General features: G+C 48.2%; 1 protein-coding gene across 1 annotated transcript in view; it reads right to left on the bottom strand.

The window, feature by feature from the left end:
* Window positions 1-1105: 1105 nt before the first annotated feature.
* The window catches only part of LOC127586691 (TSC22 domain family protein 2-like), a 65669-nt gene continuing 48600 nt past the window's right edge, over window positions 1106-18174 (bottom strand). Inside the window, exons 4-5 of the mRNA XM_052044831.1 lie at window positions 6661-6712; window positions 1106-4255 (exon numbers count right to left, since the gene is read on the bottom strand). Coding sequence (XP_051900791.1) covers window positions 4028-4255; window positions 6661-6712 — 280 coding nt within the window. The 3' untranslated portion in view covers window positions 1106-4027. The remainder of the gene's footprint in view (window positions 4256-6660; window positions 6713-18174) is intronic.

The following is an 18174-nucleotide window of genomic DNA, read 5'->3' as shown; positions in this document are numbered from 1 at the left end:
ACCATTTTCCAGCTTTATCTATCCCATTATCTCTTGATTCCTTTAATACGGTAAAATAGCCATAATCTGTGAAGACCTGACAGTTCAGCATCTTAGTCACTGGGCAATGTCCGATGCACTGCCTTCTTACTCACCAGGGCCCCAGTTCCTGCAGTCTCTTTAAACTGACCAGGACTCCATTTCTTGGGGTCCCTTTATATTTACCAGGTTCACTGAAAGAGTTATAATACCATGCAACATCTGCAAAGCGTGAATTCAAAGCGTGTGGGTGTTTTAATAGGAATAACAGCCAATAGCTTGGAAAATCTGCCAGTCAGGCACCACCAAAGTCCCAAACGTACCAGATTACCGGAGTTTTATTGTATCCCGAAATGGACTTCAATGATTCAGTCTCCACAAGTCTCTGGGCCAAAGGTTCACTACCACCTGAGCGAAGAAACTCCTTACTCCAGTCCTAAATGGCTCACCTGTTATTTTGAGACCATGGCTCCCCAGTTCTAGACCCCTCAGACAGGGGAACGATCCTCCCTACATCTATCTGGTTCAATCTTCAAACTATTTTGTGTGCCTCAATGAGGTCAGGCAGCACTTGTTAGAACTCCTATGATTGGGAAGGTTTGGCATATCCAACCCCCAAGCCCAGATATTAACTCCTTGATGGAACTCCCTGCCCTTTATCTCTGTGGAGGTCCAAAGGTTGCTAGGGGAATGGACCCAACGTCTCAAAGGTTTTGGAAACTTTTAATTTCACTCAACTTGCAACACTGTCAGCACCGTTGACGTTGAGTCACTTCATTCTTCTAGCATTCACACTTTTAATGTGATCTGTAAACAAGCTACACCCATCCTTACCCAGATTGTGTCGCACCCAGGGTCAGTGTCCTATGCATCAGCTCAAACACTTTCATAAGCAAACCGGCTTCATCAACGTGAGATCTCCTGACATTAAATGCAGCTGAGGAAATGTCTCCACAGGCTTCTGGATGGAGTTGGGGGATAGTGAGGAGAGAGAGAATGAGTCAACACATAGACCAGTACAGTCAATACTGATACTGGCAGTAAGAAATTCTATATCCTACCAAAATACCACACACCACACCAGCTATCCTTGCTTTGTGCTTTTTTTCCATTTTAATTACAAGTTTTGTTTTTTGTTGAAGTAATAATAAAAAAAATTACAAGTATGCAGAGCTAATAAAACGGTACTGTGCACAAGGGTTTAGATAAAACAGTTATCATTTGGCTAGATCAAACCCAGAAATCACAGAGTAGCGAGGTAGCAGTCTCTTCACCCTCCACCCCCTCAGCGAGGGGAAAGGGGGAGGGTGGGGGAGGATATTTTAAACAAAGGCTCCTGCAGCTCTCAACCCCGGCTCTGTATAAATTATACACGTACTGCGGGGTAAGGCAAGCAATTATTGCTCTGGTAAAAACAGCTCCCTGAAAGGTGTATCGAGAGAGGAAGCACAAACACCTGCTCACACTGCTGCAGAGGTATCTGCCCTGGACAGATTGACAAGTCTCACACCCACCCAACCTCTCTTCCTTCAACCACACCGCATGCGACACTATAACTGAAGCGCCACTTAACCAAAAGGACAGGGGGCCACAGAAGCATGGAGAGTGGGAGGGCTGTCCAGCTGATTAATCCTGCAGGGGCAGGGACAACTCACTGTTCTGCTTCATGGGGAGCCAAGGAGTATTTGAGACACTGACAGAAGTTCCCAAACCTTTTCCCAAGCAGCTGGGAGATTAGAACTGTGCTCTTTACTTACCCCCACCATCTCCTTGCTATCTACCTCCTATGTACCTGGCTCTCCCACACTTACTCATAGCTCCCACCCTGTGTGTATTACCCTCCTCCCCATCGTTCCTATTGTGGAAATTGCACCCATTTGATTATTTTGTCTATGCAGAGTCTAGAAAGGGACAACTTCAAGAGCAGCCTCACTGCAAGAGCAGGAAATATTCGTTGCTCTCTCTGGGCCAGGGACAATCACAGCTTCTGGCTCCCCATCCTTCCTGGTAATTACGACAACAAAACAGGTTAACCAATAGCTTATGCATGGCAGGATATGGCATGGGATTGGCACAGTGTACCCAGACTCTGAGGGCACAATAATCTAGCAGCTGGATTAGGAGGGAGATGCATGTGAAAAATAGGAAACGTGTCAAAACCTCTGCAAGAACAAAAGGAAATGGATATCATCCTTTCCTGACCCTTGCAACCTATGCAAACTAAAGGGCTCGATGCTCTTACTGAGCTTCAAAGTGTGGTCTTGGTGCTGGGCAGATCTGGGTAAAGTAGAAACACATTCCCAACTGATAGATGTGTCACTCCCTCACCGGGGTGTAGACCCAGTCCAGTCCAGATTTTCCCTTCTGGTTCTAGCTCAGTAACCTCCAACTAGAAGAGACAAACTTAAAATGAGAGAGAGTTTTAACTTTAAATCCCGGAGAAGGATTTTTTAAAAATAAAGCAGCTTTCATACTTTCTAAAACATTCTTCCACCATTTGTAAATATTACAAATTTCTGCAAGTTTCACTTGTACTAAATCAAACCAGTGATATTCATCAAATGGACAAACTAAAATTCAAACAACTTCAAGAAAGGCATAACAATAGAGCAGATCTTGTAGCCTGATGTCTCAGCACGTACTGCAGCTCTGCATGCTGCATCAGAAGTAGGGCAGGACAATCTGTCGAAACCAAACTAAATAAAAGTGGGGCTGGGGTGGATGCTCAAGCCTTCTCACGTCTAGGCTGCATGCCTGTGGATCCTTTTAACCTTGCCACCCACTTAGTGCCCACGTCTGCAGGCTCTCAATGATCTGTCCTTTTCCTCCTCCCCCCCTTAGACACTCCTCCCAAATATTCCCTCCTGCTGCTTATCAATTCAGGTGAAGACGTCAAGGTGGGGCTGATGGACACTCCCTTCCTCCCCTGATCACCATCTAACGAGATCACCACCATCCATGAAGCATGTTGTTTAGGCCAAGCTATTTTCCACCCATCTCAAATGCAGCAGAAATGTTCCATAAGTTTCAACACTTACACAAGGAGTCTGACTGGATGAGACTCAAAGAACTTAGATACGTTATTTGCAAGTGTTTCAGGCAACCCTTCTCTACTGTACAGTGAAGGGCAAGTGGGAGCCATCAATTTTAAGCTGTCGTGGGGGGGGGGGGGGACAAATGCGTGCCAGCAAGACTTGGGAAACCAAACTGCGGCAGCGTTCTCCGACGTAACCCAACACGGGTCGTATCTCGGTCACACAACTGCGGCAGGCTTAATGCTTCCTGCCATTCCTTCAGTTTCCAGCTTAAACCCCACCTCTCCAAAGGGGCTGAGCAAAGGCACAAGAGCTTTCCAAGTCACCACTCATTGATTGGGATCTTTCTATTCATGGCAATCACCATAACAAAACACGGACTTAGTTACGCTGATATATAGAGAAAATCAGTTGGTGCTGGCTGGCGAGGTAAAGTAAGGTTTTATGTACCAATTTTGTGTTTTTTTAAAAAATAAGCCCTCTGCAGAGAAGTTGCACCTTTTACCACCTACCCCGACAGAGGAATCTTGTACAACAGGATTAGGATAGGAGTGGGATGATGAAGGGGAAATGGGCTGATGTACCCTTGCACGGTGTGGAGCTGAAGAGTGGGAGACTTTAACATTTCCATTTCCTTGCACACGGTTGCTCCCTCCGTCCTCACCCAGATACGTGGCGGGGGTAGACTATACCCTCAAGCCCATTTCCCCCTCCCCAAACCTAGAACAAAAGTCCCAAAGCAACATTGTTCTCTTTCTAACCACCCCCCCAGTCTTATTAAAAAGGCAGCAAATGCCAGGTTAGCAGCATCACGTAGATCAGTCTGTTTAAGCTGGGAGTCGGTGGGCTTGGCATTGGAGTGTAGGTACCGGAAAGCGCTGGCAGTTTAGCTTGCGATGTTGCGTAGTGTTTCAAGGGGAGGAGGACCCCTCTCCTTTTCTCTGCCCACCAGAGCGTTTCCCCTAAATGGCTCCTCAGGCAGTAGACGTGCTGGCAGGTGAGGAGCCCGAGGATCCGCCGCTGCTTCCCGCGGTCCGCATCTGGGCCTGGAGCTGGGAGAGCTGCTCCGGGTTGGCCAGGGACTTCAGCAGGGCGTTTTCCCGCTCCAGCAGAGTGTTCCGGTCAATCAGCTCCTTGATCTGCTCCTTCAGCACCTCCACCTCCTCGCGGACTGCGTACATCAGGTGACTCTTCACCAGGTCCTGCAACGGCACAGGGGAGGGGTGGGGAGAACAACAGAAGCTCTCAGTCACACGGAAAAGAGGACCCGGGGATGTAGTACCTAGCTTAACAATCAGAGGGATTCAATACACCCAATAGCCTCCCTCCAACCCCAACCTCTCGCTAGTAGTCTTTGCTATTGTCTCTGCTGCTTACTAAGATAATCACACAAACTTAAACAGTTCATAGAACAGTACAGCACAGGAACAGGCCCTTCAGCCCACAATATCTGCACAGAACACGATGCCACATTAAACTAAACCTCTTCTGCCTGCACTGCTCCATATCCCTCCACTCCCTGCATATTCAGGGGTCAATCTAGCAGCCCCTTCAAATGCCACCCTCCTGATAAACAAGAGGCTGAATCAGCGCAATTTTAGAAGCGTATTGTGAGTAAACTAAAGAGAACATCTAGACTCTAGGAGTTTAAACAACAAGGAAGGAAGGAAAACAGTAAGGGGAGGGTGGGAGAGAAAGGTGAAGAGACAGAACTGGGAAGTACCGGCAGCACTCTGTGCCTGAGCCTAAACAAAACCCTCCCGCACCCAAACCACTTCAGGCCACAGTGGCTCTCGTCAGCCGACTGCAGTGGTGATCATCTTGTACCTCAGGCATCCTGGCTGGGTGGTCGTCCCTGGAACAGTGAGCACAGGCAGATCCCTCGGCATGGGCTGCGTAGCTCTCTGCCACCCTTCAGTTGTGGCTATTTCTCTTTAAACTGCACCCACAGCCTCCGCCCTTTATATACGTGTATATTAATACTCTGGGACGGGGAACCAATTGGCGGCGACCGTTGCGATTATTTCCTGTTTTTGGGCAACACCCTAGAAGGCAAACCAAGTCTCCCCGGCAGGGAGGAAGTGCTAACCACAAGAGCTGCCTTGCATCAGACCGCCCTGATGGTCTGATGGGTTAGTCTTGGGACTCGAGGCTCTCGCTGATGACGATGGCAGAGCTATCCAGGATGCGGTGTAGCTTGTCATCCAACCTGGAAGTGTGAGCTTCAGACACCTGCGTTTATGGCGTTGAAGGATTTGGGGGGAAAGAATGTGCAGCAGGGTCAACCTCCGACCCCCCACCTCCCATTGACGTGCACAGTCGGTGGGTTAATTGGCTGCTGTAAATTACCCCCTAGTGTGTGAGTGAGGTGTAGAATCTACGGGAAAGTCAATAGGAATGTTGGGGGAATGAAATGGATTAGGGTAGGATTGGTGTAAGAATGGGTGGTTGACGGTCTGTGCGGACTCGGGGGGGGGTGGTGGGGGGGGCTGCAAAGAGCCTGTTTCTGTGCTGAACAATTTTATGACCTCACCATCGCCTAACAGCAAGGCTTGATAGCCTCGTGGTTAAGGTAACAGTGCTTAACCAGAAATAACAACCCTCATTTCCTCCTCTTCCACTGCCTGACATGCTGACGATTTCCAGCCTTCCCTAAAATCAGTGGTAAATTTCTGGATTAGTTTCCAGAAACCTGGGCCATTGATGCTGAGACGCATCTAAATCCCACCTTGGTGTCCAGGGAATCTATATTCAATTAAGATAATCTGGAATAAAAAGTTAGTGTCACTAATAGCTATCCTAAAAACTGAATTGTTATAAGGACTCCTTGTGGTTCACAAATGTCCTTCAAGGAAGGAAGTCTGCCGCCCTTACCCAGTCTGGCCCATATGTGACTTCAAGTCCACTGGGATGTGGTCGACTGTTAACTGTGCTCTGAGATGGTTGAACAAACCATTCGGTTCGAGGGCAGGTTAGGGATGGCCAATAAAAGCCAGCCTTGCCGGCAATATCCACACCCTCTTAAAGAATCAAACTTCAAAACAGAGAGCTGTTGAGTTTCAGCTTCTGCTGCCTTTACAATTCCCTTATGGGATGTGGGTGTCACTCTTTAGCCCAGTGTTCACTGCTCACCCCTAACTGCCTTTGCATCTGGGCCACTTCTGAGAGCCAATAAGAGTCAGAGTTAATCACATCAGTAGATTGGGAGTCACACATGAGCCAGACTGGGTAAGGATGGCAGATTTCTTCCCCAGATTGGCATCAGTGAACCAGTCAGGTTTCTAGAACAAGTCTCACTTCTGGCAAGACTTATCAATGTCAACCTATTATTGGAAATGTATTTTATTCATTGGGTCCCATGGTGAAATATGCACTTGCATCTGAGGATCATTTGTCCAGGCCCCTAATTTAGCCCAACACACTCAAACAACCCAAGGTGTATTACTCGCACACTATGCGCCCAGTTAGGGGCCTCACTGTGTAGCTGGTGGTGGAACTGGGACTGTGGATGAAAAGTAACGGGTTAACGAGGCACCCCGGAATGTCAAAGGCACCATGTCAATGCATGTTTTCCCCTTTTTTCCATCTACAGCCCACGGACACTTACCATGGCTTGTTCAATCTTGTTGTCGATGGCAACCATGCTGCTGCTGGAACCACTGGGAGAGAGGAGAACAGTGAGTCAGTGAGAGCAAGAGGAGGCAGAGAATACATCAATACTCACAGCAGCGCACAGTCCATCACTGAGGGAGAAATTACTTTCTACACTCAGATCGGGACCAGACTGTTCACACCTTGTTGTAGTGTTTGTCCTCAGATGGGCGACACACATACTAAGGCCACCTATTCCAATGTCTGTAACATTACCTAACTCCATCCCTGCCTTGACTCACCTGCCACTGAAACCCCCATCTGATCCTCTGTTGCCTCTGGACTATTCCTCTCCCCCGACCGGTCTCCCACAGTCTGCCCTCGATTAACGAAGTCATCAAACACACAGCTGCCGATGTATTTGCTCTCACCGTATCTCGATCATCCGTCATAGACTCGTACAGCACGGAAACAGGCCCTTCGGCCCAACCGGTCCATGCTGGCCAAGATTCCCATCTAAGCCAGTCCCACCTGTCCGCATTTGGTCCATATCCCTCTAAACCTTTCCTATCCATGTACCTGTCCAAGTGTCTTTTAAATGTTGTTAATGTGCCTGCCTCAACCACTTCCTCTGGCAGCTCGTTCCATATACTGACCACCCTCTGGGAGAAAAAAGTTGCCCCTCAGGTTCCTATTAAATCTCTCCCCTCTCACCTTAAACCTCTCTAGTTCTTGATTCCCCAACCCTGGGAAAAGACTGCGTATTCATCCTATCTATGCCCCTCATGATTTTATACACAGTCTCCTACACTCCAATGAAAACAGTCCCAATCTACTCCCTGTTCAATTCCATTGGCTGCTGATCCAACAAAGCCAACATTTTGTTCTCATCCTTATTTTCAATTCCCTTCTTAGTTTGGCGTCTCCCTGGCTCGGCATTCTCTGCTGGTCCTGCAGTCCTCAGATATCCAAGCCCCTTCAGCTCTCAACTCCTGATAATCCTCCAGTGTAATCCCTCCACCATAGGAGGCCGTGCTTTCAGCTGGCAAGGCCCTGAGCTCTGGGATTCCCTCCTGGCTCCAGCTCTCGCCTTTAACACTTCTTAAAACCCTGTTTTGACCCCAGTTCATAGTTATCGACCCGATACTTCATTAACCTGACACGCTCAGAACTCAGTGCTGCCAGACGAGATTTGCCGAACTATTGAAAATTATTTCATTAATATTCCATCGCACTTCTAATTCACTTTCTTTCAGAACGATGTTACAGAATAGAATAATATATTTTCCGGTGAACCCAGTAAGTTTAAAGAGAACGCGGGAACTAGGCCCCAGTGAGTGGGAAGGGAGTGTTGGAATGCAGATGCAGAACCATTGGCATTGCCAAGTAGTTAGATAGTGGATTATTGGATTACTGTAGCTTCGTGTGGCACAACCAGGTTTAATTCGATAACATTCCTGAGAGACACTGTGGGACATTCTGCCACATTAAAAAGATTCAATGTAAATACTCATTGTTAACCATTATGACTAGTTTGACACGGTAGCCGGGCAGCACGGTAGCGTAGTGGTTCAATTCCAGCCACTGTCTATGAGGAGTTTGTACATTGTCCCCGTGGGTTTCCTCCCATATTCCAAAGACGTACGGGTTACGAGGTTGTGGGCGTGCTATGTTGGCATTGGAAGTGTGGCGACACTTGCGGGCTGCCCCCAGAATGCTCTACGCAAAATATGCATTTCACTGTGTGTTTTGATGTACGTGTGACTAATAAAGAAATCTTATATAAAGCAGCAAATCCCCACACCTTACAGAAAAGTTCAATCTATTTGAAATGTAAATTGTCCAAGTTTTGCCACAGCTGTACAGAGGCCTGGTTTGGTCACAGAGGGAGTGTTTGTAGTTCAGGAACATCTGGCTTTGGAAGGAGTGTGCAATGTTACCAAGGCTTCAAGGGTTAGGGAAATCCTCTGCATTTTAAATCGGGTTAAAATCTTAACACAAAATGGTAAAATTGTAAGCTTATTAACTGGAATTGTTTTGTCAGCCAGGCAGGAGTGGGTAAAAATTCACATGACCTTGAAGTCAAGATTGTAAATACAAACGGGATTTTCCATGGTGTTGGCAGGTGACAAAGTAATAACTTTAATGCATTATAAAACGTCAGAAAAAGCACTTGCTTCAGGCACGCAGCAGAATGAACATTATCACAATGGTTCAATGGAGTAGACTGCCAATCAGTTTCCACATGGGGAAGAACTAGGGACCATTAATACAAATGAGTCAAATCTGGTGAGAACTCAGGGGAATCCATCTACCTCTGCCTTCAAAGTATTCAAAAGGCTCTACTTCCACTGCCATTTGAGGAATAAAGTTCCAGAAACTCAAATCAGAAAAAAAAAACCTCAATAAATGTGTCTTAAATGGGCAACCCCTTTAAAACAGTACCCTCCAGTTCTAGAGCTGGCATAGACTTGATGGACCGAATGGCCTCATTCTCTACCATAAAGAAATATGTAACAGATTATCCAAGTTCAGGACTCTGTTCCCCCTTCCACACACCCATCCAATTTGTTTTAAAACAGCAACCCTTAATTCTAGATTCTCCCATAAGAAGAAATATCCTCTCCACACCCACCCAGTTTCTCAAGACCCCTCAAGACCTGATCTTCTTCAATCGTCCCCTCTCACCTGTATAGACTCCAGCGGATAGAAGCCCAGCCTGTCCAACCTTTTCTCATGAGGCAAGCTGCCCATTCCAGGATCAGTCGCGAACCTTCTCTGAACTGCTTCCAACACACAAAGGAGATAAATACTGTACACAGTACTCCAGCTGTGATCTCAGCAGTGTCCTCTAGAACTGAGGCACAACATCCCTCATTTTGTATCCAATTTCCTTGGCATGCTGGCCTTTTGCAAAGTCATGTACTGAGACACCCAGATCACTCTGCATGTCAGAGTCCTGCAATCTCTCACTACTTAGTCATAGAGCACAACAGCACAGAAACAGGCCCTTCGGCCCATCTAGTCCATGCCAGCCTGGTTTTCTGCCTAGTCCTATCTATCTGCACCTGGACCATAAGTCCTCCATACCTCTCTCATTCATGCACCTATCCAAACTTCTCTTAAATGTAACAATTGAACCCGCATCCAGCACTTCTGCTGGCAGCTCGTTCCACACTCGCACCATCCTCTGTGTGAAGTAGTTCCCCCTCAGATTCCCCTTAAATATTTTACTTTTCACCCTAAACCTATGACCTCTGGTTCTAGTCTCATGTAACCTGAGAGGGAAAAACCCTGCATGCGTTCACCCTATCTATACCCCTCATCATTTTGTACACTTCTATAAGATCTCCCCTTATTCTCCTGCGCTCCAGGGAATAAAGTCCTAACCTGTCCCTGTAACTCAGGTCTTCAAATCCCGGCAACATCTGTGTAACTTTTCTCTGCACTCTTTCAAGCTTATTGATATCTTTCTTGTGACCAGAACTGGACACAGTACTTTTGAAAAATGCTTTTTATTTCTCCTGCCAAAGTGGACAACTTCACTTCATGTCAACTCACATAATGAGATGTTATCTGCCATTGCCCCTTGTCTGCAGTGACTCTCAGCAAGTGCTACAGATTTTGTCTCGTGTTTAAGGGCAGCGAGTGCCTGAGGTAAGTACTGAGGACAGAGAGCCAACCCTGCCCCCTGGTGGTGCTGCAAAAGCTTCACCAGACAGGTTATACAGAACGGGAATGCAGATCAACAAAGAACACCAAACCTCGATGGGCATGGAGACACAAGAGACCGCAGACGCAGTAATCTGGAGCAACAAACCATCTGCTGGGAGAACTCAGTGAGCGGGTCGAGCAGCATCTATGTTTCAGGTCGAAACCCTGCATCAGGAGGACTTCAAGGTTTCAACCTGAAACGTCGACAGTTGCTTCCCCCCCCCCCCACACAGACGCTGCTCGACCCGCTGAGATCCCCCAGCAGATCGTTTGTTGTCTTTTATACGGATGCCTTCAAAGATATCACGGCTTTACGAGGTGGTCTATGCTGAGGCAGGAATGGGATATGACAAGTGGAAGGAGAGCATTTTAAACAAAAGCACTTGTCCATTATACAGAGGCGGTCAGAACCAATGACATCCCAAAACATTAATAGACAAAGTATAGACAGTGTTGTAATGTTGACATTTCCCTACATGTACACAGCAAGATTCCACAAACAGCGAGGATGTAGTGGCTGTGTATTTGCTTTCCGTGGTGCAGACTGTGGAGGAAATACTGAGCCAGTACATTGGAATATCTGAATATCAAAAAAAAGACCCACAGATGCTGGGAATCTGAAATGCAGACAGAGAAAGCTGATAACACACAGTGCGTGTGGAAAGAGAAACAGAATCACTATTTAGAGTTAACTTCTAAGGTTGAAGACCCATTTCTCTTTCCACTGAGCATTTCCAGAATTTTGTTTCTATTTCACTTGGAACAACTCATCGCTGGTTTTCAAAGTAATAACATGGTATCTTTTATAACCCCAGGGGAGGCACGTGGGGTCCTGTTTTACAACCACATCCAGTGCTTCACTGTCAGCGAGATCACCTTCAGCTGAGCAGTTAAACCAAGGCCCCAGTTGCAAGACACCTGATGTAACATCTCCCTGGTGACCAGCCCGATAATTAATCCCTCATACAACATTACCAGGGACTGATCAGCTAAGAGTTTGCGGGCAAACGGGCTGTTGCACTTACAGCGGCTACACCTGAATGGATTGTCTACGTTTCAGGTCGAAACCCTGCATCAGGAGGACTTCAAGGTTTCGACCTGAAACATCGACAGTTGCTTTCTCCCACAGATGCTGCTCGACCCGCTGAGTTCCTCCAGCAGATTGTTTGCTGTTCTTTATACGCATGGACCACGCTGAGGTTGTGAAAGGTGTTGCATAAATGCAGACTATTTCTCTTTGCCACATTGGGGGAAGATATTGGAGAGGGCACTATCCTGATGACCATCACAAATACTCCACCCAGCTACGGTTATCTTGCACTCAGGCATGTGGGCATGCCAGAAAGACAGTAGCTGGCTTTACTGATGGCAAGACCAACCACACCCCAAGTCTGAGCGAGGCCACAGTGTGTGGAAACAGCTCCGTGCTTCTGGGGTACCTTAAACACCATGAAGCTTGTGGTGAATCACAGCTTCTGGCGGGGATGTCCAAGGGCAGCAGGTAGGTAATTGCCAATCCTCAGAATCCAAAGTCACCAGAACAGAAAGGAGTTTTGCTTCACATTAAATTTTGGTGCCACTTGCAAGGGTACTTGCTTCCCGTTCCCTCCCCAGTGAACCCCAGGCAGGTAACAGACTCTTAAACAGAACGGAGTTGCTTCGACGCCCAATTCAATGCACCCCATCACTTCACAGGTGAGGCTTCTTCAAAAGCATCTCACTACTCATCACCTGAAAGGACAGGGCAGGCAGTCCAGTGGAACACCACCGCCTACAGGTTCCCCCCGTCACTCACTGCCTCAACTTAGGAGGTATATAGCTGTTACTGTCGCTGGATCCAAATCCTACAACCCTCCCCAACAGCATGATGGGATTTCCACTGTGAGGGCTGCAGCAGTTCGATGTGGGAGTCCACCTTCTCAAGAACAATTAGCGATGGGGGAAAATAATGCTGGTCTTTTCAGCAACGCCAACACCCAGCAACTACGTAAAAATGCTCAGTCATCTCCCTTGGCGTGGGGCTGGAATCATCTATGCGCCCAGTCTGGGCAAAGACAACCAGACTCTTCCCTCCAAGGACAATAGTGAACGGGAGTATTTATATCTCACAGTTACACAACCCTTTTTACCGATGACAGCATCAAAGATTTTTAAACCAATATTCAGACTTGAACTGTGTGATTTGTATCCAGGCACCTGGATGAACCCAGCCACTATTCTGTACAACGCTACAGCCTGTCCAATATTATCCTATGTTCCGGCATTCATGTACTTCCCATTTTAGAGTGTGCGTCATATGACCATTCTGCCTCTCATTTCCAAATCAGTCTATATCCCCGGCCCAGTTTGAATGTCCTTTTGCAATCTGCAACCATGGCCTCCAACTGGTGTGGGCTTCTCATTGCAAAATCTTTCTCCAGATTCTGCAATTCAGTTCACCGCTTCACTGTTTGAAATGCTGTACTTGCTTTCCATTCTGAAGTCCCCCCCCCGTGCCTGCTCTGCCATTCAATGAGATCGCAGCTGAGCTTTTGCCTCAGTTCCACTTTCCTGCACTAACCTCGTATCCCCGCCTCCCCCCCCCCCCACCCCCCCCACTGCCCCATCAATTTCCTGTCTGTGGGAACCAGTTGTGTGTGAACTGTCTGTCACAATTCGTACATTGCAACACTGACTACACTTGAAAAGAGAATCAACCACAATAAATGACTGCTAGATGCTCAAATATTAGTCAAACTTCACTGGGCTGGAAGGCACCCCTCCCTTCTTCTTAGCCTGATAACTCCAAAATCCCTGCAGAAAAGTCCTCCGATTGTCATCAACATTTATAGCCCAGTTGCAAACACGTTGCTGCATTGTTGTCTGCAGTGTTTTGGGAGTGCTGAAATGTAGAAAATCCAATAAAGCACAAGTCTTTACCCCCACGCCCCCAAGTGCATCCATATTTGTCCAAGGCAGTAGGTTCCAGGAAACTGGGAGGGCCACGCACCTAGAAGACTCACATCGGAGAGCTAGAGAAAAAAAAACAATCCCATCACCCACACCTCCAAAATCCTTGCTGCAGACCACAGCAAGGAACTAGGAGATCTCACTTTGTTAGAGGCCCTGTGAGGAGGAGGAGGTCTGACCGTTGTTGGCAGCATCGCCTTACTGAAGGACTCTAGAAGCCTAGGACTGCCCAAGTTGTAGCGCAGGATGAGGATGCATTAGTAGCCCGTCATGTGCCAAGTCATTGACAAAGGTTTTCATCCCAGTGAGCCGGTATCTAAAAATTGGATCCTGCTGTCAGTCACAACCAAGAGGGTGACGCAACTTGTGGCATCATTGTGTAGGATTTGCCCACCTGGTCTAAGGAGATTCACTTCCACTTTGTTTAATGGGCTGGCACTGCACTCGACGTACGTGGGGTTAAGTCTCAAGTCAGAATCAGATTTATTATCACTGACTTGTATGTTGTGAAATTTGTTGTTTTGTGGCAGCAGTACAGTTCCATGACATGAAATTACTAAAAATCACAAAATAAATTTAATAAATAAATAAATAGTGTGGGGGCAGGAAAGAAAACTGAGGTAGTGTTCATGGACCATTCAGAAATCTGATGATAGAGGGGAAGAAGCATTGAGTGTGGGTCTTCAGGCCCCTGTACCTCCTCCCAATGGTAGTAACGAGAAGAGGGCATGTCCCAAGTGGTGAAGGTTCTTAGTGATGGATGCCGCCTTCTTGAGGCACCGCCTCCTGAAGATGTCCTCGATGGTGGGGAGGGTTGTGCCCGTGATGGAGCTGGCTGAGTCTACAACCCTCTGCAGCCTCTTGCGATCCTGTGCATTGGAGCCTCCACACCAGACAGTGATGCAACCAGTCAGAATGCTCTCCACTGTACGTCTATAGAAATTTGCAAGTCTTTGGTGATGAACCAGATCTCCTCAAACTCCTGACGAAGCAGAGCCGTTAGTGTGCCTTCTTTGCGATTGCATCAATGTGTTGGGCCCAGGATGCCAGGGCCTCACCTGTCTTATAGCAGTACCTTGAATTTATATTACGTCTTTTAACACAGTGAAAGGACCCAAAATGCTTATCAAATAAAATCTGACAATGATTTGCATCTGGAGATCCAACAGCTTGTCCCGAGGTAGCATTTAAGGAGCTTTTGAAAAGGAGAGGAGAGAGGTAGTGAGGTTTGTGAGGAGGATTTGAGCTCAGGTTCGAGACAGCAGAGGCATAAGTGGCAGTAGTGGGATGATGAAGATGGGGGATGCACAAGAGACCAGAACTGGAGGAGTGCAGAGGTCCAAGGATTGAAGGGCTGGAGGAGGGAAAGAGACTGGAGGTGGGGGTGTGCTGAGTCCATAGAGGGGTTGAAATTAAAGGGTGAGAATGCAGCCACTGCTGGTTTTATATTTAAGGGCTTTCTCTTCTTGCATTTCACCACCCGCCCAACTTCCCAGTACTGGAAACTATTCCTGCCAGCCTCAATTGAACTGTGTCACCAAGCAACTTACAGGTTGCTAAGCAATTGATGAGCTGGTGACAAATCACAATTGACGGGTCCTGGCGCTCACAGTTGTGGCTGTAACTAGTATTCGCAAGTCGTTTCTGAACACCAAGGCCATTCAGCCTCCTAGGCACATTCTGCTGTTCAGCGAGAGCAGGGTTAATCTGCATCTTGTGTCAATCTGATAAATCTCGTTTCCCTCTTTCTCAGTAGCTCTGCTTAGCAAGAATCAATAGATCTCTGCTGTGAAAGTTTTAATCTGCCCCCCCCCCCCCCACACACACACAGGGAAGGAACTCCAACTGATACCCTGCTGTTCCAGCCCAGAAACACTATCGCAGCTTCCTGTACTACTCAATCACAGAACAGACTTCCCAATGAGTCCCAACCTAGAGTTACCCTGATACCTGCCACACCGCGGGTACATTTACACAGTGCTGGAAAACCACTTGGAACTATTCCAATAAACTCAGTTATCTCTGGGGACCATGCGCCTGATTCTGGGTGGTGATCATGGGCCAAATCCCAACATGAGAGCCGGCCACACAATCCAAACCATGGTACTGAGGGGTCACCCTGGCGTTAGTAATGCCCTGCTGCGGGTGGGATGTTAAACCCAGGCCTTGCCTGCCGGACCCACGAGATGCCATGGGCACCAATCTGAAGTCAGGAAAGAGACTTTCAGATGCTTTGGGCAATGCTTCACCGCTCCCTTAAACAGGCCAGTCAGTTAGCTGGCTGCCATTTGTGGGAGCTTGCTGTGTGCAGTGGATCACTGCACGACTGCACAGTCAACCAGCTGCACGGTGCTCTGGGATGTCTGGGGCTTTGTCCAGGCAGGAGGGGGCTGGATAAGTAGGTGCGCATCTCCCTATCCCTGGGGAGATCCTGGCCCCTCGTGCAGTTCTGGCCGACACAGCCCTTTACCTGTGGAAGAAGAGGAGGAGAGACAGGAGGTTCTTGTCCAGGTTGCGGTTGTAACCCTTGCTTCCCACGTTGTTGAGGTGGTCTCCACGGACCCCTGTGCCCGTCCAGCCCTCGGGACCCCGCTGGTGGCGCCTTGGGGAGGATGCCCGCAGGTGGTGGTGGTTGTTGTTGTTGTTGCTGCTGGGAGCGCAGCAGCCGCGAAGGCGGAGGTCGGACATCTCGCGGGCCGACAGCATGATCCTGCCTGGCGGTGGTCGGTGCCAGGGACTGCTGCCTGTCTTACCCACAGAGGGCCCAAGAATCAGTGCCTCTTGGTAGGGCAAGGGCGGGCTTCCAGGGGCCAACTGGCCTGAGCCAGCAGTCAATGGCCCCCCCACCCTCCGCCCTTGCTCGTGTCAGTCACGCCCGGGAGGAAGGCGTCCCTTCTCCCCTCGCAGACTGGCACCGCTGGGCTGTGACTGGGAGATTTTGTCCTGACGCTGAGAGTCCAGGTTCCTCCAACTCTTAATATTCACAGCGAGCACAGCCAGCCATCCTACTCCCTTCATCGTAACAGGCTGGCAAGGAAGGAGATACTCCCACCAGCGTCACTGCTGACGCTGTGCCAAGCTGCAGGATCCATCTGAGTGCCTGCACGCATGCCCCCTTCTCACAGCAGTCCTACACTCAGTGCTGGTGAAAGGAGCAGAGGGAAGAGAAAGGCCACTCAGTCCCTCCACTTTACTCCCACCACCCTTGACAAAATCCTAGCAATCTTCAAATCATTCTCAGCGACAACAGCTTTCCGAGCTGAAAAGGGAGGGGAGCTCCACAGTTTTGCTGTCCTTTTTTGTATTCACCACCCTGCTGAATGATCCAGCTATGATTCGGCGATAGTGGCGTTTAAGAAGCTGTTAGATAGACACATCAATATGCAGGGGTGGGGTGGGGGGGGGGGGCGGGAATAAAGAGCAGGTACAGGCAGAAGAAATTGTTTAATTCTACATCGTGGGCCAAAGGGCCTGTTCCTCTTTTATGTCCCTTAGACTCATCTGCACCATCACCCATCACCCGCCACCCCCCCCCCCCCCCCCCCGGCAGTTGAAAGTATTCCCATTTCCTCAGTCCTTTTAGTTTGTGCCCTCCCATCATCCATTAATCTTCTGTACTCAAGGGACGCAGGCTTTGTCTGGCCTTGATTTAACCCTTTCAGCTCGAAAGCTAAATTTGGATACAAAAAGATAGGTAGGAAAGTAAGTGGTGAAGAGGACATGATGTTAAGTGAGCAGAGGTCTGGCACGCGGAGTATAATACAGGAAAATGTGAAATTAACCATTTTGGCAGGAAAAATAAAAAAAATCTAAATGGTGAGAGGCTGCAGACATCTGAGATGCAGAGCGGTCTGGGTGTCCTAGTGCACAATTCACAAAAGGCTAGTATTCAGGTAATTAGAAAAGCTAATAAAATATTGTTTATTACTAAAAAAAAGCAAAAGTAGGGAAGGTGCGCTTCAGTTATATTGGGCACTGGCGAGGTTACACCGCGAGTTCTGTGTACTACACAGGGCTCCTTATTTAGGGATGTTCAAGCATTGGAAGCAAAGGTTTACTGGAGTGACACCTAGAATGGGCGGATTGTCTCACGAGGAAGGAGTGAACGGGCGGGCCCTTTATCTGCAGAAGTTTAGAATAGTAAGAGTGGGTTTGATCAAAACATCAGATCCTCAGCTGTTGCTTCTGGTGGGGGATCCAGAACTGTAAGAAAGTTATCCATTTAAAACAGATTAACCATTTTTTCCCTCCCAAAGGGACTTTTATAGTATTTTCTTACAACACGGAGGCTATGCCTGCTCTAGAACAACCCCTTTCTTCTGTAACCTATTCTCCCTCGTGTGCCCATCGGCTCTCTCCCATCTCCCACCTTACAGCAGCCAATTAACCAACATGTCCATAAGATGGGGGATGGGGGGGGGTATGGAACCCACAGGGGCGCAGTGATAACGTGCAAACTCCACACATTTAGCACCAGAGGTCGGGATCGAACCGGAGTCCCTTGAGCTGAGGCAGCAGCACTACTTGTTGCGCTATTGTGTTGTCCTCAAGTGGGGTGAGGGCGAGATTCAGAGTCCTTAAGGCAGGAGCAGATAGATCCTTCAAAGGCTAGGGGGATGAAAGGTTACCAAGGGAAGATACCACGTAAGGACGTTTCCATCAGTGGGAGATCAGAGGGCACAGCCTCAGAATAAAGGGACGTCCCTTTAGAACTGAGATGAGGAGGAATTTCTTCAGCCAGAGGGTGGTGAATCTGTGGAATCCGTTGCCACAGAGGACGGTGGAGGCCAAGTCACTGGGTGTATTTAAGGCAGAGATTGATAGGTTCTTGATTGGTAAGGGGAGGTTAAGGGTTACAGGGAGAAGG

The sequence above is a fragment of the Pristis pectinata genome, chromosome 37, assembly GCF_009764475.1.
Source record: "Pristis pectinata isolate sPriPec2 chromosome 37, sPriPec2.1.pri, whole genome shotgun sequence".
Lineage (NCBI taxonomy): Eukaryota > Metazoa > Chordata > Chondrichthyes > Rhinopristiformes > Pristidae > Pristis > Pristis pectinata.
The sequence above is the reverse complement of the archived record's forward strand: the minus strand, read 5'-3'. Positions and strand labels throughout refer to the sequence as shown.